Source organism: Staurois parvus, unplaced genomic scaffold (assembly GCF_062004578.1).
Source record: "Staurois parvus isolate SC_StPar_1 unplaced genomic scaffold, SC_StPar_1.0 ptg001578l, whole genome shotgun sequence".
Classification (NCBI taxonomy): domain Eukaryota; kingdom Metazoa; phylum Chordata; class Amphibia; order Anura; family Ranidae; genus Staurois; species Staurois parvus.
This window is the reverse complement of record NW_028319374.1, coordinates 151,529-178,044: the sequence shown is the minus strand read 5'-3', so window position 1 is coordinate 178,044 and position 26,516 is coordinate 151,529. Positions and strand designations below refer to the sequence as shown.

General features: G+C 50.9%; 1 protein-coding gene across 3 annotated transcripts in view; it reads left to right on the top strand.

The window, feature by feature from the left end:
- The window catches only part of PDE2A (phosphodiesterase 2A), a 684,164-nt gene that overhangs the window by 539,056 nt on the left and 118,592 nt on the right, over positions 1 to 26,516 (top strand). For all 3 annotated transcript variants that reach the window (XM_089662877.1, XM_089662878.1, XM_089662879.1), the window contains 3 exons: positions 1,756 to 1,865; positions 4,732 to 4,787; positions 12,342 to 12,401. In XM_089662877.1, the coding sequence (XP_089519003.1) occupies positions 1,756 to 1,865; positions 4,732 to 4,787; positions 12,342 to 12,401 (226 nt within the window). The remainder of the gene's footprint in view (positions 1 to 1,755; positions 1,866 to 4,731; positions 4,788 to 12,341; positions 12,402 to 26,516) is intronic.

Here is a 26,516-nt window from a genome sequence, read left to right as displayed (position 1 = left end):
GAGTTACAAAGTAACATTGTTTATAAACATCGATCAGACGGGAGACGGAGAGATACAAACTAACATTGTTTATAAACATCGATCAGACGGGGGATGGAGAGATACAAAGTAACATTGTTTATAAACATCGATCAGATGGGAGATGGAGAGATACAAAGTAACATTGTTTATAAACATTGATCAGACGGGAGATAGAGATACAAAGTAACATTGTTTATAAACATCGATCAGACGGGAGATAGAGATACAAAGTAACATTGTTTATAAACATCGATCAGACGGGGGATAGAGATACAAAGTAACATTGTTTATAAACATCGATCAGACGGGGGATGGAGAGATACAAAGTAACATTGTTTATAAACATCGATCAGACGGGGGATAGAGATACAAAGTAACATTGTTTATAAACATCGATCAGACGGGGGATGGAGAGATACAAAGTAACATTGTTTATAAACATCGATCAGACGGGAGATGGAGAGATACAAAGTAGCATTGTTTATAAACATCGATCAGATGGGGGATGGAGAGATACAAAGTAACATTGTTTATAAACATCGATCAGACGGGAGATGGAGAGATACAAAGTAACATCGTTTATAAACATCGATCAGACGGGAGATGGAGAGATACAAAGTAACATCGTTTATAAACATCGATCAGACGGGAGATAGAGAGATACAAAGTAACATCGTTTATAAACATCGATCAGACGGGAGATGGAGAGATACAAAGTAACATTGTTTATAAACATCGATCAGACGGGGGATGGAGAGATACAAAGTAACATTGTTTATAAACATCGATCAGACGGGAGATAAGAGATACAAAGTAACATTGTTTATAAACATCGATCAGAAGGGAGATGGAGAGTTACAAAGTAACATTGTTTATAAACATCGATCAGACGGGGGATGGAGAGATACAAAGTAACATTGTTTATAAACATCGATCAGACGGGGGATGGAGAGATACAAAGTAACATTGTTTATAAACATCGATCAGACGGGAGATGGAGAGATACAAAGTAACATTGTTTAAAAACATCGATCAGACGGGGGATGGAGAGATACAAAGTAACATTGTTTATAAACATCGATCAGACGGGAGATGGAGAGATACAAAGTAACATTGTTTAAAAACATCGATCAGACGGGGGATGGAGAGATACAAAGTAACATTGTTTATAAACATCGATCAGACGGGAGATGGAGAGATACAAAGTAACATTGTTTATAAACATCGATCAGACGGGAGATGGAGAGATACAAAGTAACATTGTTTATAAACATCGATCAGACGGGAGATAAGAGATACAAAGTAACATTGTTTATAAACATCGATCAGACGGGAGATGGAGAGATACAAAGTAACATTGTTTATAAACATCGATCAGACGGGAGATGGAGAGATACAAAGTAACATTGTTTATAAACATCGATCAGACGGGAGATGGAGAGATACAAAGTAACATTGTTTATAAACATTGATCATACTGACAGGTGACATCACACTGATGACATCATCGCTGCCTAGGCAGAGTCCCGTGATTGGAGGGGCGTGTTTCTATTGATAGAAGGCGGGGCTTATCAGATGAATGATTGGGTTGCTGGACCTGTCAGGGGTTTCCCACTGATGGGTCACATACCCCCAGATATCAGTGGGATCGATCGTTCAGCCCCAGCCTATGGATGGCACAGATCCCGGATTGGTCGATGATTCTCCTTCTCACCTTCTTCCTTTTCTTTTCAGGGATTCAGTTTTGCTGAGAAAACGGATAGAATGCAGCGGCCTGACCCCCTCCGAGCTCCTGGGACAGCAGATGAGCAGCCTGGCCGCCCCGCTGCCCCCCGACAAACAAGGTCAGTCCCCCCCGCTGCCCCCCGACAAACAAGGTCAGTCCCCCCCGCTGCCCCCCGACAAACAAGGTCAGTCCCCCCCGCGGCCCCCCGACAAACAAGGTCAGTCCCCCGCTGCCCCCCGACATACAAGGTCAGTCCCCCCCGCGGCCCCCCGACAAACAAGGTCAGTCCCCCCCGCAGCCCCCGACAAACAAGGTCAGTCCCCCCCGCTGCCTCCCCTGACAAACAAGGTCAGTCCCCTGCAGCCCCCCAACAAACAAGGTCAGTCCCCCCCGGACCCCCGACATACAAGGTCAGTCCCCCCCGCTGCCCCCCCCGACAAACAAGGTCAGTCCTCCGCAGCCCCCCGACAAACAAGGTCAGTCCCCCCCGGACCCCCGACAAACAAGGTCAGTCCCCTGCGGCCCCCCAACAAACAAGGTCAGTCCCCCGCGGCCCCCCAACAAACAAAGTCAGTCCTCCCCGCGGCCTCCCCGACAAACAAGGTTAGTCCCCCCCGCGGCCCCCCAACAAACAAAGTCAGTCCCCCGCGGCCCCCCAACAAACAAAGTCAGTCCCCCACGATCCCCCCAAACAAGGTCAGTTCCCTATGGCTGCCCCGGCAAACAAGGTCAGTCCCCCACGACCCCCCCCAAATAAGGTCAGTCCCCCGCGGCCCCCCGACAAACAAGGTCAGTCCCCCTCGCTGCCTCCCCCGACAAACAAGGTCAGTCCCCCTCGCTGCCTCCCCCGACAAACAAGGTCAGTCCCCCCCGCGGCCCCCCGACAAACAAGGTCAGTCCCCCGCTGCCCCCCGACATACAAGGTCAGTCCCCCCCGCGGCCCCCCGACAAACAAGGTCAGTCCCCCCCGCAGCCCCTGACAAACAAGGTCAGTCTCCCGCTGCCCCCCCAACAAACAAGGTCAGTCCTCCGCAGCCCCCCGACAAACAAGGTCAGTCCCCTGCGGCCCCCCAACAAACAAGGTCAGTCCCCCCCGGCCCCCCGACAAACAAGGTCAGTCCCCCCCGGACCCCCGACAAACAAGGTCAGTCCCCCGTGGCCCCCCAACAAACAAGGTCAGTCCCCCCCGCTGCCTCCCCGACAAACAAGGTCAGTCCCCCCCGCGGCCTCCCCGACAAACAAGGTCAGTCCCCCCCGCGGCCTCCCCGACAAACAAGGTTAGTCCCCCCCGCGGCCCCCCAACAAACAGTCAGTCCCCCACGATCCCTCCAAACAAGGTCAGTCCCCTATGGCTGCCCCGGTAAACAAGGTCAGTCCCCCACGACCCCCCCCAAACAAGGTCAGTCCCCCGCTGCCCCCCGACAAACAAGGTCAGTCCCCCCGCGGCCCCCCGACAAACAAGGTCAGTCCCCCCTGGCCCCCCGACAAACAAGGTCAGTCCCCCCCGCTGCCTCCCCGACAAACAAGGTCAGTCCCCCCCGCTGCCTCCCCGACAAACAAGGTTAGTCTCCCGCGGCCCCCCAACAAACAAGATCAGTCCCCCACGACCCCCCCCAAACAAGGTCAGTCCCCTATGGCCGCCCCAACAACCAAGGTCAGTCCCCCGCTGCCCCCCGACAAACAAGTTCAGTCCCCCCGCGGCCCCCCGACAAACAAGGTCAGTCCCCCCGCGGCCCCCCGACAAACAAGGTCAGTCCCCCCCGTGGCCCCCCGACAAACAAGGTCAGTCCCCCCCGCGGCCCCCCGACAAACAAGGTCAGTCCCCCCCGCGGCCCCCCAACAAACAAGGTCAGTCCCCCGCGGCCCCCCAACAAACAAGGTCAGTCCCCTATGGCCCCCTCGACAATCAAGTTCAGTCCCCCATGACCCCCCCCAAACAAGGTCAGTCCCCCCCGCGGCCCCCGACAAACAAGGTCAGTCCCCCCCACGGCCCCCCGACAAACAAGGTCAGCCTCCCCCGCGGCCCCCCCCAAACAAGGTCAGTCCCCCACGACCCCCCCCAAACAAGGTCAGTCCCCCCCGGCCCCCCGACATAAAGGTCAGTCCATGGAAGGGACAGCCCCCCCGGGGGTACTGCTGGGGTGTCCGGCAATCAATGGCCTGTCCTGGGGTGACAACACTCAATCACTATACACTATGGAGGAGCAGCGTTGTCACCTTAGGGCAGGACTACAGAACACCTCCCCCTCTATATTATGGAGGTGAGGAGAGCTGGAAGTGGTCATAACTCACTTCCTGTCCCGGGGTGATAACACTCACTGTACTTCACTTTATGGACAAACAGTGTTGTCACCCTAATGGTGGACTACAGAACACCTCCTCCTCTGTTTTGGAGAGGAGGAGAGCTGGAAGGGGTCATAACTCACTTCCTGTCCTGGGTGACAACACTCACTACACTGTTCTTTATGGAGGATTAGCGTTGTCAACCTAGTGTAGGACTACAGACCACCTCCCCCTATATATTATGGATGATGGGAGCTGGAAGGTGTCATAACTCACTTCCTATCCTGGGGTGACAACACTCACTACACTGCACTGTATGGAGGAGCAGTGTTGTCACCCTAGTGCGGGACTATAGAACACCTCCCCCTGCATGTTATGGAGATGAGGAGAGCTGGGGGGTGAAGTCATAAGACCTCTAGTGGGGGAACTCTGGACTGATGACTGGTCTTGTCTCCACCCCCCTCCTGTAGTTTCCTGCAGCCGTAGTGGGTGGAGCCTGCTTGGCCCCTCCCCCAGCTGCACTGTCTGCGCAGGTTATATATAGCCCAGTGATGATGTCACGGCTGCTTTTAGAAGGTAATATCTGGCTTTGCAAAGGCAGAAAGTGGATTGATGTCCTCAGGCGCCCCCTAGTGGACAGGAGCTGAACTTTGACCCTCTGTTCCCGCCGGCCCCTGACCCTTGTCCCTTTTGTGTTGCAGTTGTGATCCTACCGCTGATAGAGCAAGAGAGTGGGCGTGTCCTGTGCGTCATACTGGTAAGTACCGCCCACTACGCACCTCTATATCCCTCCTCAGCAAGGTGTGATGGGGCACCAATGATGGGGCACTATTCCTCCCACTGACACCAATGATGGGGCACTATTCCTCCCACTGACACCAATGATGGGACACTATTCCTCCCACTGACACCAATGATGGGGCACTATTCCTCCCACTGACACCAATGATGGGGCACTATTCCCCCCACTGACACCAATGATGGGGCACTATTCCTCCACTGACACCAATGATGGGGCACTATTCCTCCCACTGATACCAATGATGGGGCACTATTCCTCCCACTGACACCAATGATGGAGCACTATTCCTCCCACTGACACCAATGATGGGACACTATTCCTCCCACTGACACCAATGATGGGACACTATTCCTCCCACTGACACCAATGATGGGGCACTATTCCTCCACTGATACCAATGATGGGGCACTATTCCTCCTACTGACACCAATGATGGGGCACTATTCCTCCCACTGACACCAATGATGGGGCACTATTCCTCCCACTGACACCAATGATGGGGCACTATTCCTCCACTGACACCAATGATGGGACACTATTCCTCCCACTGACACCAATGATGGGGCACTATTCCCCCCACTGACATCAATGATGGGGCACTATTCCCCCCACTGACATCAATGATGGGCACTATTCCTCCCACTGACACCAATGATGGGGCACTAATCCTCCCACTGACACCAATGATGGGGCACTATTCCTTCCACTGACACCAATGATGGGACACTATTCCTCCCACTGACACCAATGATGGGGCACTATTCCTCCCACTGACACCAATGATGGGGCACTATTCCTCCCACTGACACCAATGATGGGGCACTATTCCTTCCACTGACACCAATGATGGGGCACTATTCCTCCCACTGACACCAATGATGGGGCACTATTCCTCCCACTGACACCAATGATGGGGCACTATTCCTCCCACTGACACCAATGATGGGGCACTATTCCTCCCACTGACACCAATGATGGGGCACTATTCCTTCCACTGATACCAATGATGGGACACTATTCCTCCCACTGACACCAATGATGGGACACTATTCCTCCCACTGACACCAATGATGGGACACTATTCCTCCCACTGACACCAATGATGGAGCACTATTCCTCCCACTGATACCAATGATGGGACACTATTCCTCCCACTGACACCAATGATGGAGCACTATTCCTCCCACTGACACCAATGATGGGGCACTATTCCTCCCACTGATACCAATGATGGGACACTATTCCTCCCACTGATACCAATGATGGGGCACTATTCCCCCCACTGACACCAATGATGGGGCACTATTCCTCCCACTGACACCAATGATGGGGCACTATTCCTCCCACTGACAGCAGTGATGGGGCACTATTCCTCCCACTGACACCAATGATGGGACACTATTCCTCCCACTGACACCAGTGATGGGGCACTATTCCTCCCACTGACACCAATGATGGAGCTCTATTCCTCTCACTGACACCAATGATGGGACACTATTCCTCCCACTGACACCAGTGATGGGGCACTATTCCTCCCACTGACACCAGTGATGGGGCACTATTCCTCCCACTGACACCAGTGATGGGGCACTATTCCTCCCACTGACACCAATGATGGGGCACGATTCCTCCCACTGATACCAATGATGGGGCACTATTCCTGCCACTGACACCAATGATGGGGCACTATTCCTCCCACTGACACCAATGATGGGGCACTATTCCTCCACTGACACCAATGATGGGACACTATTCCTCCCACTGACACCAATGATGGGGCACTATTCCCCCCACTGACATCAATGATGGGGCACTATTCCCCCCACTGACATCAATGATGGGCACTATTCCTCCCACTGACACCAATGATGGGGCACTAATCCTCCCACTGACACCAATGATGGGGCACTATTCCTTCCACTGACACCAATGATGGGACACTATTCCTCCCACTGACACCAATGATGGGGCACTATTCCTCCCACTGACACCAATGATGGGGCACTATTCCTCCCACTGACACCAATGATGGGGCACTATTCCTTCCACTGACACCAATGATGGGGCACTATTCCTCCCACTGACACCAATGATGGGGCACTATTCCTCCCACTGACACCAATGATGGGGCACTATTCCTCCCACTGACACCAATGATGGGGCACTATTCCTCCCACTGACACCAATGATGGGGCACTATTCCTTCCACTGATACCAATGATGGGACACTATTCCTCCCACTGACACCAATGATGGGACACTATTCCTCCCACTGACACCAATGATGGGACACTATTCCTCCCACTGACACCAATGATGGAGCACTATTCCTCCCACTGATACCAATGATGGGACACTATTCCTCCCACTGACACCAATGATGGAGCACTATTCCTCCCACTGACACCAATGATGGGGCACTATTCCTCCCACTGATACCAATGATGGGACACTATTCCTCCCACTGATACCAATGATGGGGCACTATTCCCCCCACTGACACCAATGATGGGGCACTATTCCTCCCACTGACACCAATGATGGGGCACTATTCCTCCCACTGACAGCAGTGATGGGGCACTATTCCTCCCACTGACACCAATGATGGGACACTATTCCTCCCACTGACACCAGTGATGGGGCACTATTCCTCCCACTGACACCAATGATGGAGCTCTATTCCTCTCACTGACACCAATGATGGGACACTATTCCTCCCACTGACACCAGTGATGGGGCACTATTCCTCCCACTGACACCAGTGATGGGGCACTATTCCTCCCACTGACACCAGTGATGGGGCACTATTCCTCCCACTGACACCAATGATGGGGCACGATTCCTCCCACTGATACCAATGATGGGGCACTATTCCTCCCACTGACACCAATGATGGGGCACTATTCCTGCCACTGACACCAATGATGGGCACTATTCCTCCCACTGACACCAATGATGGGGCACTATTCCTCCCACTGACACCAATGATGGGGCACTATTCCTTCCACTGACACCAATGATGGGGCACTATTCCTCCCACTGATACCAATGATGGGGCACTATTCCTCCCACTGACACCAATGATGGGGCACTATTCCTCCCACTAATACCAATGATGGGGCACTATTCCTCCCACTGACACCAATGATGGGGCACTATTCCTCCCACTGACACCAATGATGGGGCACTATTCCTCCCACTGATACCAATGATGGGGCACTATTCCTCCCACTGACACCATTGATGGGGCACTATTCCTCCCACTAATACCAATGATGGGGCACTATTCCTCCCACTGACACCAATGATGGGGCACTATTCCTACCACTGACACCAATGATGGGGCACTATTCCTCCCACTGACACCAATGATAGAGCACTATTCCTCCCACTGACATCAATGATGGGGCACTATTCCTACCACTGACACCCATAATGGGGCACTATTCCTCCCACTGACACCAATGATGGGGCACTATTCCTCCCACTGACACCAATGATGGGGCACTATTCCTCCCACTGACACCAATGATGGGCACTATTCCTCCCACTGACACCAATGATGGGGCACTATTCCTCCCACTGACACCAATGATGGGGCACTATTCCTCCCACTGACACCAATGATGGGGCACTATTCCTCCCACTGACACCAATGATGGGGCACTATTCCTCCCACTGATACCAATGATGGGGCACTATTCCTCCCACTGACACCAATGATGGGGCACTATTCCTGCCACTGACACCAATGATGGGGCACTATTCCTCCCACTGATACCAATGATGGGGCACTATTCCTCCCACTGACACCAATGATGGGGCACTATTCCTCCCACTGACACCAATGATGGGGCACTATTCCTCCCACTGACACCAATGATGGGCACTATTCCTCCCACTGACACCAATGATGGGGCACTATTCCTCCCACTGACACCAATGATGGGGCACTATTCCTCCCACTGACACCAATGATGGGGCACTATTCCTCCCACTGACACCAATGATGGGGCACTATTCCTCCCACTGATACCAATGATGGGACATTATTCCTCCCACTGATACCAATGATGGGGCACTATTCCTCCCACTGATACCAATGATGGGGCACTATTCATCCCACTGACACCAATGATGGGGCACTATTCCTCCCACTGACACCAATGATGGGGCACTATTCCTCCCACTGACACCAATGATGGGGCACTATTCCCCCCACTGACACCAATGATGGGGCACTATTCCTCCCACTGACACCAATGATGGGGCACTATTCCTCCCACTGACACCAATGATGGGGCACTATTCCTCCCACTGACACCAATGATGGGGCACTATTCCCCCCACAGACACCAATGATGGGGCACTATTCCCCCCACTGACACCAATGATGGGGCACTATTCCTGCCACTGACACCAATGATGGGCACTATTCCTCCCACTGACACCAATGATGGGCACTATTCCTCCTCCTACTGACCACTCACCACCAAGCCCTGGGCATTTCCTGTTCTCGCTGGTCACGGTCTGGACCCTCAAAGTCTAAAGGACAGTACACTGGCCGTTCGTTTGGAGACCCCTGCCCTAGAGGATCCCTAGATGTATGTTCTGAATTAATCCATTCCAAATGCATTGACATTCCTCTATCGACCCAGCCTGCCCGGACAGTGTGGTCACCTGCTGACTCGGCACCATCCAGAGGCGGCTTTACTATTCATCATTCTGTGCGAAAACCAGCAAAATCGAATGTTCCTAGGCTCATTTTCTCTACAGGTCGAGCGTTATTCATTCACTAAAAAAAATGTGCGGTGTTGGGAAAATACCTCATTATGGCCAGCAGATGGAGCTGACGATCCCAGTAATTAAATATTTGTCAGCTCCATCTAGTGGCCAGAATTCGCTATTTTCCTGATTTATTTGTATGACCTTCTCCCGATCATGAGGCCACTTAGGCAGCCAGTCGCAGTGGTCATGTGATCACTGATCCTTTCTGCCCCCCCTCCCCCCATGGCGCATTCAGAACCTTGTAAAGGGACACAGGAAGGGGTTAAATTTGTTTTGCCCTGCCTGGATCCAGCGAAGGTGATGGAGGGGTGTCTGTCCTGTGGGCGGTATGAGAGGCGTATTCTTTGTGTCATTTTCCCGTACATTCCGGGAATGGCAGGTGTATGGGAGAGAGCACTCTACTGATAATGGCCAATATCCTGGCCCTCCCGTCCATCCCCTCCCCCGCTAAAAGCAAAACCTGCGCGGCTAATGCGCGGCGCGAGGCGTCTCTGGCAGATGGAGCGATATCCAGGAATCTCTAATGGCAGGAAAGGCTGCAGGTCCGTCTAGTGGGAAATGATCGTCTTCCTAGATCTTCGTCTCTATCAGAAGCAGTGCGGGTTCAAAGCCAAACTTTTAATCTGCTTATATTTTATCTTCCCCCTTCTTTAAATACGACCTCTTCCATTTTCCATTTTATATATCTAATTTTGGGGCCAGTGACATCATCACTGGGTCTCTGTGCTTCTCTGTGCAATGCAGGCAGATCATGGCTGGTGGGAGGGGCCAACAGGGTGCTGTACATGGCCTCTGAAAAACATCACAGCACCCCGCCTCCGTGCTCTGAGCTCTGACGCAAGCGGCGGGCTGGTCCTTAGGAGGAGTTATGCAAATAGCAAAATGGGCGGATGTCATTGTAGACGTTGTTAGGCTGTATTTGCATAGGTAACGCCCACATGTTAGGCTGAGCCTCTAGAAATGAATTCCAGTGAGTGAAAGGGGCGGGGCCAGGGGCAGTCAGGCTGAGGATGAAAGCCCTAGATCGAGGGTATAGAATTAAAATTCAAGGAGGTCTGGTGACTAAAATCCTCTTCTGGCCGAGGTCCGAAAATAAATGTCCCTGTGATGGGAGTCACTTTGGATGGGGGGGCCCGTGGAACAGAGGTGGGGAGACCCTGTCTCAGCTCCCCATATCCCTCTTATGTGTAAGTCACCCTGTGCCTGTTGGGGGTAGAGGGGGATCTGTCCTAATATTGGGGTGGGGGGTTGTTGATTGTGTAATGCCATGTGGTTGCATTCCATTGTTCTACTGTGTGTCTTGCTTGGGAGCAAACTATTATGGGATGTATGTGTTTATGTGTATTGGCTTGGTGGGGGGTGTCTCCAGCAGCCCTCCAGTGCAGTCTGGGGTCGGATCCGTTACAGTCCCCATTGGTGTTCCCCCTAACATCAGCTTCCCCCTCCAGAGTAATTTATTACATTGGGTGCCACCATCAGATTTCCCCCATAAATCAGTTGCCACCATCAGAATACTCCCCTATATCATGCGTTCCCATCAGAGCACCCCCTTAAGTAATGTGTTCCTATCAGAGTGTCCCCTTACAACAGACATTCCCATCAGAGTGCCCCCTTACATCAGGCATTCCCATCAGAGTGCCCCCTTACATCAGGCATTCCCATCAGAGTGCCCCCTTACATCAGACATTCCCATCAGAGTGCCCCCTTACATCAGGCACCCATCAGAGTGCCCCCTTACATCAGACATTCCCATCAGAGTGCCCCCTTACATCAGACATTCCCATCAGAGTGCCCCCTTACATCAGACATTCCCATCAGAGTGCCCCCTTACATCAGACATTCCCATCAGAGTGCCTCCTTACATCACAATTTCCTATCAGGGTGCCCCCTTACAATAGGCATTCCCATCAGAGTGCCCCCTTACATCAGACATTCCCATCAGAGTGCCTCCTTACATCACAATTTCCTATCAGAGTGCCCCCTTACAATAGGCATTCCCATCACAGTGCCCCCTTACATCAGACATTCCCATCAGAGTGCCCCCTTACATCAGGCATTCCCATCAGAGTGCCCCCTTACATGAGGCATTCCCATCAGAGTGCCCCCTTACATGAGGCATTCCCATCAGAGTGCCCCCTTACATCAGTCATTCCCATCAGAGTGCCCCCTTACATCAGACATTCCCATCAGAGTGCCCCCTTACATCAGACATTCCCATCAGAGTGCCCCCTTACATCAGGCATTCCCATCAGAGTGCCCCCTTACATCAGGCATTCCCATCAGAGTGCCCCCTTACATCAGGCATTCCCATCAGAGTGCCCCCTTACATCAGGCATTCCCATCAGAGTGCCCCCTTACATCAGGCATTCCTATCAGAGTGCCCCCTTACATCAGACATTCCCATCAGAGTGCCCCCTTACATCAGACATTCCCATCAGAGTGCCCCCATACATCAGTTGTCCCCATCAGAGTGCCCCCTTACATCAGTTGTCCCCATTAGAATGTCCATTTCATATTATGGAATGCTGGAACATTCTGGTTGGGGACACTCAGATCTCTCCGGTGTGCAGGAGCATAGTCAGGGACTATGGCAGGGAAAGCTCAGCTTTTGGGTCCATAAGTAGTATTTGGGGGGTGTGACATCATAGCCTGTCCTGTGATAATGATGGGTTTCATGTACATTGTATGCTGAGTGTTCATCCATTGTTGTTTGCTTTTCAGATGCATTGCAGCACCTTGAATGACTCCGATGAGCACAACCTTCATACATTGGAGAAACATGTAAGTGAGATGATGGTGACATGGGGAACATGGGACTAACGTGTACCAATGTCCCTTACATTGGGGGTCAGTGGGAAGAATGTCCCTTACATTGGTGGTCAGTGGGAAGAATGTCCCTTACATTGGTGGTCAGTGGGAAGAATGTCCCTTACATTGGGGATCAGTGGGAAGAATGTCCCTTACATTGGGGGTCAGTGGGAAGAATGTCCCTTACATTGGGGGTCAGAGGGAAGAATGCCCCTTACATTGGGGGTCAGAGGGAAGAATGTCCCTCACATTGGTGGTCAGTGGGAAGAATGTCCCTTACATTGGGGGTCAGTGGGAAGAATGTCCCTTACATTGGTGATCAGTGGGAAGAATGTCCCTTACATTGGGGGTCAGTGGGAAGAATGTCCCTTACATTGGGGGTCAGAGGGAAGAATGCCCCTTACATTGGGGGTCAGAGGGAAGAATGTCCCTTACATTGGGGGTCAGTGGGAAGAATGTCCCTTACATTGGTGATCGGTGGGAAGAATGTCCCTTACATTGGGGGTCAGAGGGAAGAATGTCCCTTACATTGGGGGTCAGTGGGAAGAATGTCCCTTACATTGGTGATCGGTGGGAAGAATGTCCCTTACATTGGGGGTCAGTGGGAAGAATGTCCCTTACATTGGGGGTCAGTGGGAAGAATGTCCCTTACATTGGGGGTCAGTGGGAAGAATGTCCCTTACATTGGTGATCAGTGGGAAGAATGTCCCTTACATTGGTGATCGGTGGGAAGAATGTCCCTTACATTGGGGGTCAGAGGGAAGAATGTCCCTTACATTGGGGGTCAGTGGGAAGAATGTCCCTTACATTGGTGGTCAGTGGGAAGAATGTCCCTTACATTGGTGATCAGTGGGAAGAATGCCCCTTACATTGGGGGTCAGTGATAAGAATGTCCCTTACATTGGGGGTCAGTGGGAAGAATGCTCCTTACATTGGGGGTCAGTTGGAAGAATGTCCCTTACATTGGGGGTCAGTGGGAAGAATGTCCCTTACATTGGGGGTCAGTGGGAAGAATGTCCCTTACATTGGGGGTCAGTGGGAAGAATGTCCCTTACATTGGGGGTCAGTGGGAAGAATGTCCCTTACATTGGTGATCGGTGGGAAGAATGTCCCTTACATTGGGGGTCAGTGGGAAGAATGTCCCTTACATTGGGGGTCAGTGGGAAGAATGTCCCTTACATTGGAGGTCAGAGGGAAGAATGTCCCTTACATTGGTGGTCAGTGGGAAGAATGTCCCTTACATTGGTGATCAGTGGGAAGAATGTCCCTTACATTGGGGGTCAGTGTGAAGAATGTCCCTTACATTGGAGGTCAGTGGGAAGAATGTCCCTTACATTGGGGGTCAGAGGGAAGAATGTCCCTTACATTGGGGGTCAGTGGGAAGAATGTCCCTTACATTGGAGGTCAGTGAGAAGAATGTCCCTTACATTGGTGATCAGTGGGAAGAATGTCCCTTACATTGGGGGTCAGTGGGAAGAATGTCCCTTACATTGGTGGTCAGTGAGAAGAATGTCCCTTACATTGGTGTCAGTGGGAAGAATGTCCCTTACATTGGTGTCAGTGGGAAGAATGTCCCTTACATTGGAGGTCAGTGAGAAGAATGTCCCTTACATTGGTGATCAGTGGGAAGAATGTCCCTTACATTGGTGTCAGTGGGAAGAATGTCCCTTACATTGGTGTCAGTGGGAAGAATGTCCCTTACATTGGAGGTCAGTGAGAAGAATGTCCCTTACATTGGGGGGTCAGTGGGAAGAATGTCCCTTACATTGGTGATCAGTGGGAAGAATGTCCCTTACATTGGGGGTCAGAGGGAAGAATGTCCCTTACATTGGGGGTCAGTGGGAAGAATGTCCCTTACATTGGGGGTCAGTGGGAAGAATGTCCCTTACATTGGTGGTCAGTGGGAAGAATGTCCCTTACATTGGAGGTCAGAGGGAAGAATGCCCCTTACATTGGTGATCAGTGGGAAGAATGTCCCTTACATTGGTGATCAGTGGGAAGAATGTCCCTTACATTGGTGATCAGTGGGAAGAATGTCCCTTACATTGGTGATCAGTGGGAAGAATGTCCCTTACATTGGTGGTCAGGGGGAAGAATGTCCCTTACATTGGGGGTCAGTGGGAAGAATGTCCCTTACATTGGGGGTCAGTGAGAAGAATGTCCCTTACATTGGTGATCAGTGGGAAGAATGTCCCTTACATTGGGGGTCAGTGTGAAGAATGTCCCTTACATTGGGGGTCAGTGGGAAGAATGTCCCTTACATTGGGGGTCAGTGGGAAGAATGTCCCTTACATTGGGGGTCAGTGAGAAGAATGTCCCTTACATTGGGGGTCAGTGGGAAGAATGTCCCTTACATTGGAGGTCAGTGAGAAGAATGTCCCTTACATTGGGGGTCAGTGAGAAGAATGTCCCTTACATTGGGGGTCAGTGTGAAGAATGTCCCTTACATTGGGGGTCAGTGGGAAGAATGTCCCTTACATTGGTGATCAGTGGGAAGAATGTCCCTTACATTGGTGATCAGTGGGAAGAATGTCCCTTACATTGGGGGTCAGTGGGAAGAATGTCCCTTACATTGGGGGTCAGTGGGAAGAATGTCCCTTACATTGGGGGTCAGTGGGAAGAATGCCCCTTACATTGGGGGTCAGTGGGAAGAATGTCCCTTACATTGGGGGTCAGTGGGAAGAATGTCCCTTACATTAGGGGTCAGTGGAAAAAAAACAGTAAACTTTACCAGACTGGTGACAGAGAGGAGCCGCGGGGTGGGGTAGGCTGCTGGAAGTTCATTCCAGAAGGTTGACATGGGAAGAAGGTTTTCCCTGCTGACCTCCCGCATTTACTCCTCTACCATAGATTTGGTTTATCATGTGAGCGACATGGTAGCTTGGTGGGTTCAGGGGTCTTTGGGGGTCTGCGAAAAGGGGAGATAGTTAACAAGCTGGGGGCCCATCTGGTGGTATGGTGCTCAGCTGTTTTAATGGGGGGGGCTTGGTTCTTGGGAAGTCTTAAATGGTCAATGTTGGAGTTGTCCTCAAGCAGCTGGAGACAACGTTGGACCTTTTGGCTAGTAGGTATCATAGACCCCTTCTTGTCCCCAACAGTTTGTTCTTTTCTGCTTGTTCGGTAAGGCTCGAATCCCTCAGAAGAGCTCCTCCAGGTTACCAAATGGTTCCCAGGTTTCCTAGGAAGTCCCAAATGGTCAATGTTGGAGTTGTCCTCGAACAGCTGGAGACAAAGGTGGACCTTCTGGCTAGTAGGCATCATAGACCCCTTCTTGTCCCCAACAGATCTTTCTTTTCTGCTGGTTCGGTAAGGCTCGAATTCCATCAGAAGAGCTCCTCCAGGTTACCAAATGGTTCTCAGGTTTCCCGGGAAGTCCCAAATGGTCAATGTTGGAGTTGTCCTCGAGCATCTGGGGACAAAGGTGGACCTCTTGGCTAGTAAGCATCATAGACCCCTTCTTGTCCCCAACAGTTCTTTCTTTTTCTGCTGGTTCGGTAAGGCTCGAATCCATCGGAAGAGCTCCTCCAGGTTACCAAATGGTTCCCAGGTTTCCTGGGAAGCTCCAAATGGTCAATGTTGGAGTTGTCCTCCAGCCGGTGGGGTGGTGCTGGGGACAAAGGTGGACCTTTTGGCTAGTAGGCATCATAGACCTCTTCTTGTCCCCAACAGTTTCTATGTTTTGTATCGGTATCTTTTATTGAGTATTGTTACTTTAAGCTGTTGGCTGTTTTGTAGCGAAATAAAGGGTGCTCTGGCTGTTTGAGTCCACGCACCCAGTCTGTATGTTTCCCGGAGACGGAAATTAACGGATTGTCATTGCGGAATAAAGTGCTGACTGTCACCGGAATACGGCTTAGACATAATTAGTTTGTTCATCAAAGTTTAATCTCCCCTCATTGCTTTATAGAAATCTAATAATGCCAGTCAATGCAAAGCAAATTACATTTCAGCGACACCAGTGTCCTACAGAAGTTCTTTCTTTTCTGCTTGTTCGGTAAGGCTCGAATCCATCGGAAGAGCTCCTTCTGGTTACCAAATGGTTCCCAGGTTTCTCGGGAAGTCCCAAATGGTCAATGTTTGAGTTGTCCTCAAGCAGCTGCGGACAAAGGTGGACCTTTTGTCTAGTAGGTATCATAGACCCCTCCTTGTCCCCAACAGTTCTTTTTTTTCTACTTGTTCGGTAAGGCTCGAATCATCAGAAGAACTCCTCCAGGTTACCAAATGGTTCCTAGGTTTCCTGGGAAGTCCCAAATGGTCAATGATTGAGTTGTCCTCGAGCAGCTAGGGACAAAGGTGGACCTTTTCGCTAGTAGGTATCATAGACTCCTTGACCCCAACAGTTCTTTCTTTTCTGCTTGTTCGGTAAGGCTCTAATCCGACGGAAGATCTCCTCCAGGTTACCAAATGGTTACCAGGTTTTTCGGGAAGTCCCAAATGGTCAATGTTGGAGTTGTGCTCCAGCCGCTGGGGACAATGGTGGACCTTTTGGCTAGTAGGCATCATAGACCCCTTCTTGTCCCCAACAGTTCTTTCTTTTCTGCTTGTTCGGTAAGGCTCAAATCCATCAGAAGAGCTCCTCCAGGTTACCAAATGGTTCCAAGGTTTCCCGGGAAGTCCCAAATGGTCAATGTTGGAGTTGTCCTAAATGGTCAATGTTGGAGTTGTCCCAAATGGTCAATGTTGGAGTTGTGTTCAAGCAGCTGGGGACAAAGGTGGACCTCTTGGCTAGTAGGCATCATAGACCCCTTCTTGTCCCCAACAGTTTTTTTTTTAACAAACATTTCCCCCCTCCCCCTCTATTTCAGGAGTTAGAGAGATACAATGTATCTCTCTCCTCCATTCATAGAGAGGAAAAAAAATAAGGGGGCCAGGCTGGGCCATTCAGAGGGATCATATGACCCTGAATCGAGTCGTTAGAACGCGACCCGGGGCTCTCAGTGACACCCCGGTCTTTGTGCTGGGAGCGCGCTGTGAGGCACACTCCCACCAGAAAGACAGTTACGCAAATATGTGGCCCCAATGGAAAAAAGCCCCGTTCTGCGATGCTGTATATTTGTGTGACGTCGGCGTCACTGTAGGACACAGCAATATTGCAGGGGCTGGAGGAGGGAGGAGACACATGTATACAGTCTAATGAGAGCACCAAACCAAAGAGCAGATGATTCAAAATCTTTTAATACTGATATTCGTTCACAACGGGATAACATCAGTCAACACGTTTCGGGGCCCAACACTCCCTTCCTCAGGGCTCAGGTGTTGTAGGTGGTAGGACTCAAAGATGGCACGGTACTCGAGTATAATTTCTCAGGGCTCAGGTGTTGTAGGTGGTAGGACTCAAAGATGGCACGGTACTCGGGTATAATTTCTCAGGGCTCAGGTGTTGTAGGTGGTAGGACTCAAAGATGGCGCGGTGCTCGGGTATAATGATGGCGCGGTGCTCGGGTATAATGATGGCGCGGTGCTCGGGTATAATGATGGCGCGGTGCTCGGGTATAATTTGTAACTTCATAAGAAGCCTCAATAACCAGGAATAATTAGTATGAAGAATTACAAGACACCTGGAATCAGTGTATCAGCAAGACACATTATACCGAAACTCTGATCTCAGGTGTCTTCGAACTCTTCTTACTAATTATTCCCATTTTCCGAGCTTTCTTCGAGTCTTATACATTTACACTTTATTCCTGAGTACCATGCTATCCTCTAGTCCTACCACATACAGCACCGGAGCCCTGAGGAAGGAGGTGTTGGTCCCCGAAACACGTTGCCTGTTTGACATTATCTTGATGTAAATTAACTATGGACTCCTTGACCTTTTCTTTGGCGCTCTGACCAGACTGTATAAGTAGAATGTCAATTCTGGGCCCGCTTTTTATGGGACTTTTCTTTTTTATGCACAGCAGCCTCACTGTAGCCATTGATTGACTTATTTACTGGTTATTCATATTCATTGTCCATACTTGTGTTTGAGGGAAGGAACCAAGGCACACATCGGGAAGACACAGACATCCTACCCTACTGGAGGTATTGAAGGTCGAAGACAATGATAGAGGCCGCAGGCCTGGAAGTGAGTAAAGTAGGAGAACCAGGACACCGGAGAGGGGAGTATAATACCTCTTCTATTACAGGGAATGGAGGGGAGGTAGGAGACACGGGACACCGGAGAGGGGGGTATAATACCTCTTCTATTACAGGGAATGGAGGGGAGGTAGGAGACACGGGACACCGGAGAGGGGGGTATAATACCTCTTCTATTACAGGGAATGGAGGGGAGGTAGGAGACACGGGACACCGGAGAGGGGGGTATAATACTTCTTCTATTACAGGGAATGGAGGGGAGGTAGGAGACACGGGACACCGGAGAGGGGAGTATAATACCTCTTCTATTACAGGGAATGGAGGGGAGGTAGGAGACACGGGACACCGGAGAGGGGGGTATAATACCTCTTCTATTACAGGGAATGGAGGGGAGGTAGGAGACACGGGACACCGGAGAGGGGGGTATAATACCTCTTCTATTACAGGGAATGGAGGGGGGGTAGGAGACACGGGACACCGGAGAGGGGGGTATAATACCTCTTCTATTACAGGGAATGGAGGGGGGGTAGGAGACACGGGACACCGGAGAGGGGGGTATAATACCTCTTCTATTACAGGGAATGGAGGGGAGGTAGGAGGTACAGGACACCGGAGAGGGGGGTATAATACCTCTTCTATTACAGGGAATGGAGGGAAGGTAGGAGACACGGGACACCGGAGAGGGGGGTATAATACCTCTTCTATTACAGGGAATGGAGGGGAGGTAGGAGACACGGGACACCGGAGAGGGGGGTATAATACCTCTTCTATTACAGGGAATGGAGGGGAGGTAGGAGACACGGGACACCGGAGAGGGGGGTATAATACCTCTTCTATTACAGGGAATGGAGGGGAGGTAGGAGACACGGGACACCGGAGAGGGGGGTATAATACCTCTTCTATTACAGGGAATGGAGGGGAGGTAGGAGACACGGGACACCGGAGAGGGGGGTATAATACCTCTTCTATTACAGGGAATGGAGGGGAGGTAGGAGACACGGGACACCGGAGAGGGGGGTATAATACTTCTTCTATTACAGGGAATGGAGGGGAGGTAGGAGACACGGGACACCGGAGAGGGGAGTATAATACCTCTTCTATTACAGGGAATGGAGGGGAGGTAGGAGACACGGGACACCGGAGAGGGGGGTATAATACCTCTTCTATTACAGGGAATGGAGGGGAGGTAGGAGACACGGGACACCGGAGAGGGGGGTATAATACCTCTTCTATTACAGGGAATGGAGGGGGGGTAGGAGACACGGGACACCGGAGAGGGGGGTATAATACCTCTTCTATTACAGGGAATGGAGGGGGGGTAGGAGACACGGGACACCGGAGAGGGGGGTATAATACCTCTTCTATTACAGGGAATGGAGGGGAGGTAGGAGGTACAGGACACCGGAGAGGGGGGTATAATACCTCTTCTATTACAGGGAATGGAGGGAAGGTAGGAGACACGGGACACCGGAGAGGGGGGTATAATACCTCTTCCATTACAGGGAATGGAGGGGGGGTAGGAGACATGGGACACCGGAGAGGGGGGTGTAATACCTCTTCTATTACAGGGAATGGACGGGAGGTAGGAGACACGGGACACCGGAGAGGGGAGTATAATACCTCTTCTATTACAGGGAATGGAGGGGGGGTAGGAGACACGGGACACCGGAGAGGGGGGGTATAATACCTCTTCTATTACAGGGAATGGAGGGGAGGTAGGAGACACGGGACACAGGAGAGGGGAGTATAATACCTCTTCTATTACAGGGAACGGAGGGGAGGTAGGAGACACGGGACACCGGAGAGGGGGGTATAATACCTCTTCTATTACAGGGAACGGAGGGGAGGTAGGAGACACGGGACACCGGAGAGGGGGGTATAATACCTCTTCTATTACAGGGAATGGAGGGGAGGTAGGAGACACGGGACACAGGAGAGTGGGGGTATAATACCTCTTCTATTACAGGGAATGGAGGGGAGGTAGGAGGCATGGGACACTGGAGAGGGGAAGAAGAAGTTGCGGTAACTCTCCCCCATGGGACACAGCTTGGTCTCAGCTATACTTTCAAAATATTCCATTAAAAAGAGAAAATACAGAGAAGAATTTGGAGGCTCTATATCTAAAAATAGAGTGGAAATAAATGTCTTCACCTGCGACGGTGGCTGCTGAATCTCCGTGACCACAGAGGGTCGTTGGATGTGAGGACAAATGATGGGGATGCAGGTGTGTGGGGAAGGAATAGGATTTATTTAGTACATATGTTCCACACACTGAGGAGCAGTCGGGCCTCTTCATCAAGAGGAAGATTACCAAACACGGTGTCAGGCGAGAGCCCGGGAACAGCTAACCCGAACGTGACTAATAGCCGAACGCAGAAAGTCTTAAGTCTCGGAATAACCGCAGGAGAAATTAACATTTCACAAGATAAGAGTTAATTATTTCCAATGCGCCGAAGCAGATTGACAGGTTAATCAAACGAGAGAACAGGAGGGCTCGCTCGAATCTCATTATTATTCCAACGTTCTGAATCGGGAAGCACCATCCCCCCCCCATCGATTCATCCCGGAGGGATGAGATTTATCTTAGAGGGCTTATATTTGTTATACGGAAGGTAGGAAGGATTCTCGCTGATAATGCCGTTTCCAATGGGAGGCAATGGGGGGGAGCATTTATAACGTCTTCAAATCTGCGAGATTCTTTATAAGTTCGGTGGACTGATTAGTACAAGGTATTACTTTTACTCAATGTATGAGAACGTTAGATAAGAGGTTACATAGTTACATAGTTAGTCTGGCTGAAAAAAGACAACCATTAACTACCTGCCGACCGCAGATAGCCGAATGACGGCTGCACTGCGGCCGGCCAGTTCTGGGTGGACGTCATATGACGTCCTCCCAGAACGCGCTCTCCTGCGCGCCCCCGGGGGCGCGCACCTGGCGATCTCCGTGATCGCTGTGTCCTACGGTAAAAGGCCAATCACAGCGGCCTTTTACCACGTGATCAGCCGTGTCCAATGACACACTGATCACCGGGAAATGCAAATGCCGGTTCTCGGCTTCACTTTCCTCACGCTGTCAGAGCGTGAGGAAAGTGCTGCCGAAAACCGGCAGTTGTCAGAGCGGGGATCAGCACTGATCATCAGGGTCTCTGATCATCAGTGCCCTGATGATCGGTGCCCAGCAGTGCCACACACAAGATCCGCCGACCTGTGCCCAGCAGTGCGCCCACCTGTGCCACCCAGCAGTGTCACCACCTGTGCCCACCCACCTGTGCCCACCAGTGCCACCCACCTGTGCCCACCAGTGCCACCCATCAGTGCAGCCCAGCAGTGCTGCCAGTCAGTGCCACCAGTCAGTGCCCAGCGGTTGTGCCAGTCAGTGCGCAGCAGTGCCGCCAGTCAGTTCCCAGCAGTGATGTCAGCCAGTGCCACCTATCAGTGCTGTCTATCAGTACCCATTATCAGTGTCGCCTATCAGTGCTGCATATCAGTGCCACCTATCCATGACACCTCATTAGTGCTGCCTATCAGTGCCGCCTATCAGTGCCCTTCAGTGCTGCCTATCAGTGCCCATCAGTGCCGCCTATCAGTGCCCATCAGTGCTGCCTCATCAACGCACATCAGTGAAGGAGAAAAATTACCTGTTTGAAAAATTTTATAATAGAAACAAAGAAACTTTTTTTTTTTTCAAATTTTTTTGCACTTTTTTTGCTTATAGCACAAAAAGTAAAGAGCTCAGCGGCGATTAAATACCACCAAAAGAAAGCTCTATTTGTGAGAAAAAAATGCTAAAAATTTCATATGGGTACAATGTTGCATGACCGCGCAATTGTCAATCAAAATGCAACAGCGCTGAAAGCTGAAAATTGGCCTGGTAAATAAGGGGGTATAAGTGCCCGGTAGGGAAGTGGTTAAAAAAAAAAAGTTATAATCCTACACCCACAGTTGATCCAGAGGAAGGCAAATAAACCCAGCAAAGCACGATCCAATTTGCTCCTTCAGGGAAAAAAATTCCTTCCCGAGAGGCAATCGGATATTCCCTGGATCAACGTTACCTATAAATGTTATATCCAGTTATATTCTGTGTATCTAGGTTTTTTTTTTTGTTTTTTTTCCACCATGGTTAGGGTGGCCTGTTCCAATAACAACCATCTAAAAGACGAGTTCCCTTCCCTTCTGCTCAGAGATTCATTTTCACTTTTTGTGTCTGTGTGTCAAAAACAGGGGCAGACTGACCATTTGGAAACTCGGGCACTGCCTGAGGGCCCGTGGTCAGTAGGGGCCCCCATGAGATGCCCCTGGTACCTTTTTCATAGGCTTTTTTGAGTTTAGGCAAGGACACAGGGGACATTGAGGAGAGGCCAGTGGAGGGATTGGCAGAGAGGGGTGGAGGACACTGAGTGGAGGTCAGTGAAGGGATTGGCAGAGAGGGGTGGAGGACACTGAGCAGAGGTCAGTGAAGGGATTGGCAGAGAGGGGTGGAGGACACTGAGTGGAGGTCAGTGGAGGGATTGGCAGAGAGGGGTGGAGAACACTGAGTGGAGGTCAGTGGAGGGATTGGCAGAGAGGGGTGGAGGACACTGAGCGGAGGTCAGTGAAGGGATTGGCAGAGAGGGGTGGAGGACACTGAGCGGAGGTCAGTGAAGGGATTGGCAGAGAGGGGTGGAGGACATTGAGGAGAGGCCAGTGGAGGGATTGGCAGAGAGGGATGGAGGACACTGAATGGAGGTCAGTGAAGGGATTGGTAGAAAGGGGTGGAGGGCACTGAGCAGAGGTCAGTGGAGGGCAGGGGCGGACTGACCATTTGGAAACTCGGGCACTGCTCGAGGGCCCGTGGTCAGTAGGGGCCCCCATGAGATGCCCCTGGTACCTTTTTCATAGGCTTTTTTGAGTTTAGGCAAGGACACAGGGGACATTGAGGAGAGGCCAGTGGAGGGATTGGCAGAGAGGGGTGGAGGACACTGAGTGGAGGTCAGTGAAGGGATTGGCAGAGAGGGGTGGAGGACACTAAGCAGAGGTCAGTGAAGGGATTGGCAGAGAGGGGTGGAGGACACTGAGTGGAGGTCAGTGGAGGGATTGGCAGAGAGGGGTGGAGGACATTGAGGAGAGGCCAGTGGAGGGATTGACAGAGAGGGATGGAGGACACTGAATGGAGGCCAGTGGAGGGATTGGCAGAGAAGGGTGGAGGACACTGAGCGGAGGTCAGTGGAGGGCAGGGGCGGACTGACCATTTGGAAACTCGGGCACTGCTCGAGGGCCTGTGGTCAGTAAGGGGGCCCCATGAGATGCCCCTGGTACCTTTTTCATAGGCTTTTTTGAGTTTGGGCAAGGACACAGGGGCCCCATGATCCCCAATTGCCCGGGGGCCCCATGAGTTGTCAGTCCGCCCCTGGTCAAAAAGTAAAAGTGACGCTCCCAATGGGACACCGCCAAATTAGGAAGTCTATTGGGTGGATCAGGTTAAAAGTTAGCTTTGAGGATTAGCATTGGGACTGGGTATATAGCGTGATGACGTCACCATATGGTGAAACGCATAGGACGGATTCTATGACGTCCTCACGCAGAGTAAGATTTGAGGATCTTTTTTCTGACATTTGTCATATTGCATATCGCTCACTAGGAGGTGACGTCACCATATGGTGAAACGCATAGGACGGATTCTATGACGTCCTCACGCAGAGTAAGATTTGAGGATCTTTTTTCTGACATTTGTCATATTGCATATCGCTCACTAGGAGGACGTTATTTTTTTTTTCTTTCACATTATTTTTGTATTGAAGATTATTCATGTATTGTGGGTTAACGCTACACTTACATTTAAAATCGACGTCAGCAAATTTTTTTTAGCTGCTTTTATATCTTGAAAATCCAAGAGCAGGTGGCTTTCTAAAAGATATGAAGGGTTAGGTTGACCTAAAAGGGGTCTGGTGTATTCCCGGTTTGGGATTGGGGGTCGTGTTTAGTATCCTTGTATAGTTTAGTAGCCTTGCGGCCACTTACTGGTTTACTCTTGGCTTGCAGACTTCCAAATGGCCCCATATACTGTATCGGGATACCTTTTGTATATGCTGGGCTGCACTGCAGTATCACATGCGTTCATTTGCAAATTACCACGACAAAGGTGTTCATTGGTGCGCTTTGGTGCCGTTCATTCTTAATGGCACCCCAACACACTATGCCAATGAATGTGCTTTGTAGCATGCCATAACACACAGTATGCATTGTGGTGCATACTCATGGGGGAGGGCCTAGTATCTGGTATCAGATTCCGATAATCCCCCCCCCACAACCACCGTCCAGGGTTGTGGGAAAGAGGCCCTTGTCCTCATCTACATAAAAGTATCTTTTTTTGGTGCATTAGGAAAGCCATTGAAATGAATGAGCTGCAGTAACTCAAGGCGTGTCAATGTGTGGCACAGTGGGCGCCAAAGTGCGCGGGTTACCACATCCCATTAGGAAATCCATTGAAACGAATGAGCTGCAGTAACACAAGGCGTGTCAATGTGTGGCACAGCGCGCGTCAAACCTCATGAGTTACCACATCATATTAGAAAATCCATTTAAACGAATGAGCTGCAGTTACACAATGCATGTCGATACTGTATGTGGTACGGTGCGCGCCAAAGCTCATGAGTTACCACATCTCAACAATGTGAAGCCAGCTATCACGTACCTGGTGACAGAGGCCAAAGGAGAGAGGGCTTCCCTTTCGGCTAAGTTCCAGACTCCCCTGAAGGTGGGACAGCAGGAGTCATGCCCAGAGTAGCACAGGTCGCCTGTGGGAGTGCTTGTTTGGTGGTCCACCCAGGAGCACGGCTGAAGCACTGAGATGGGGTCTGCAGGCAGGGGGCGCCTGTGCGAGGTATGCAGGTCTTTCAGAGAACAGAGGATCACAGGATAACCAGTTTGATCCAAGGTCGGGTGCCAGGTGGGGATCGGAGCAGACGTAGCCAAAAGGGACAGCCGAGGTCATACACAGAGAGCAGGAGAGAAGATCCGTTAGACAAGCTAGGTCAGGGTTAAACAGAGCAGACAGGCCCAGGAGCAAGCCGAGTCATTAACAGGAAATCACAAGTCAGGATAGGAAGGGAACGAAGGTACTAGGCAGCCAGAGATCAACCGGGACCTGAGAGTAGCGCAGGGCTTCCTTATAAAGGCCGTTTGGCGCCAAATTTGAGCCGATGTGAACTTCTGCGGCCATGCAAGGTACTGGCAGGGGTGCCAGGTCTCCTAACTCCTCTGCCGAGGACAGAGCCCTGACACCAGCTTTGAAGGAAGCTTCAAGTACCCCATGTGTCCCATCACTAGGGAGCCAGAGATCAAATAGCACCTGAGAGTAGTGCAGGGCTTCCTTATAAAGGCCGTTTGGCACCAAATTTGAGCCGATGTGAACTTCTGCGGCCATGCAAGGTACTGGCAGGGGTGCCAGGTCTCCTAACACTTCTGCTGAGGATAGAGCCCTGACACCAGCTTTGAAGGAAGCTTCAAGTGCCCCATGTGTCCCATCACCGCAAGCTACTATATTTCTTTATTATATAATAATAACAATGGAGACTACTTGCCGTATAGACTGCCAAGGCCATAGGTAATGGGGATACTCCAACCATAAGCCCCAAAGGCTTTAAACGTGAGACCTCCATTGACCAGGCGACCAGAGGTCCCCTGGAGCCCAAGGTTCCAGTTTAGGGAGCCCAATGCCAATTGTGTTTTAGGCTACATGTTATCAGTTTACTGACTCATCTTCACTGGTGGCTCCAAAATGCTACGGGTAGAAAGAGGCCCTTGTCCTCATCTACATAAAAGTATTTTTTTTTTTGGTGAGTTTTGATGTACTAGGAAATCCTTTTAAATGAATGTGCTGCAGTAACACAATGTGTGGCACAGTGCACGCCCAAGGCTCATGGGTTACCACATATGAAGCCAGCTTTGAAGGAAGCTTCAAGTGCCCCATGTGTCCCATCACCGCAAGCTACTATATATTTTTATTATATAATAATTAATAACAATGGAT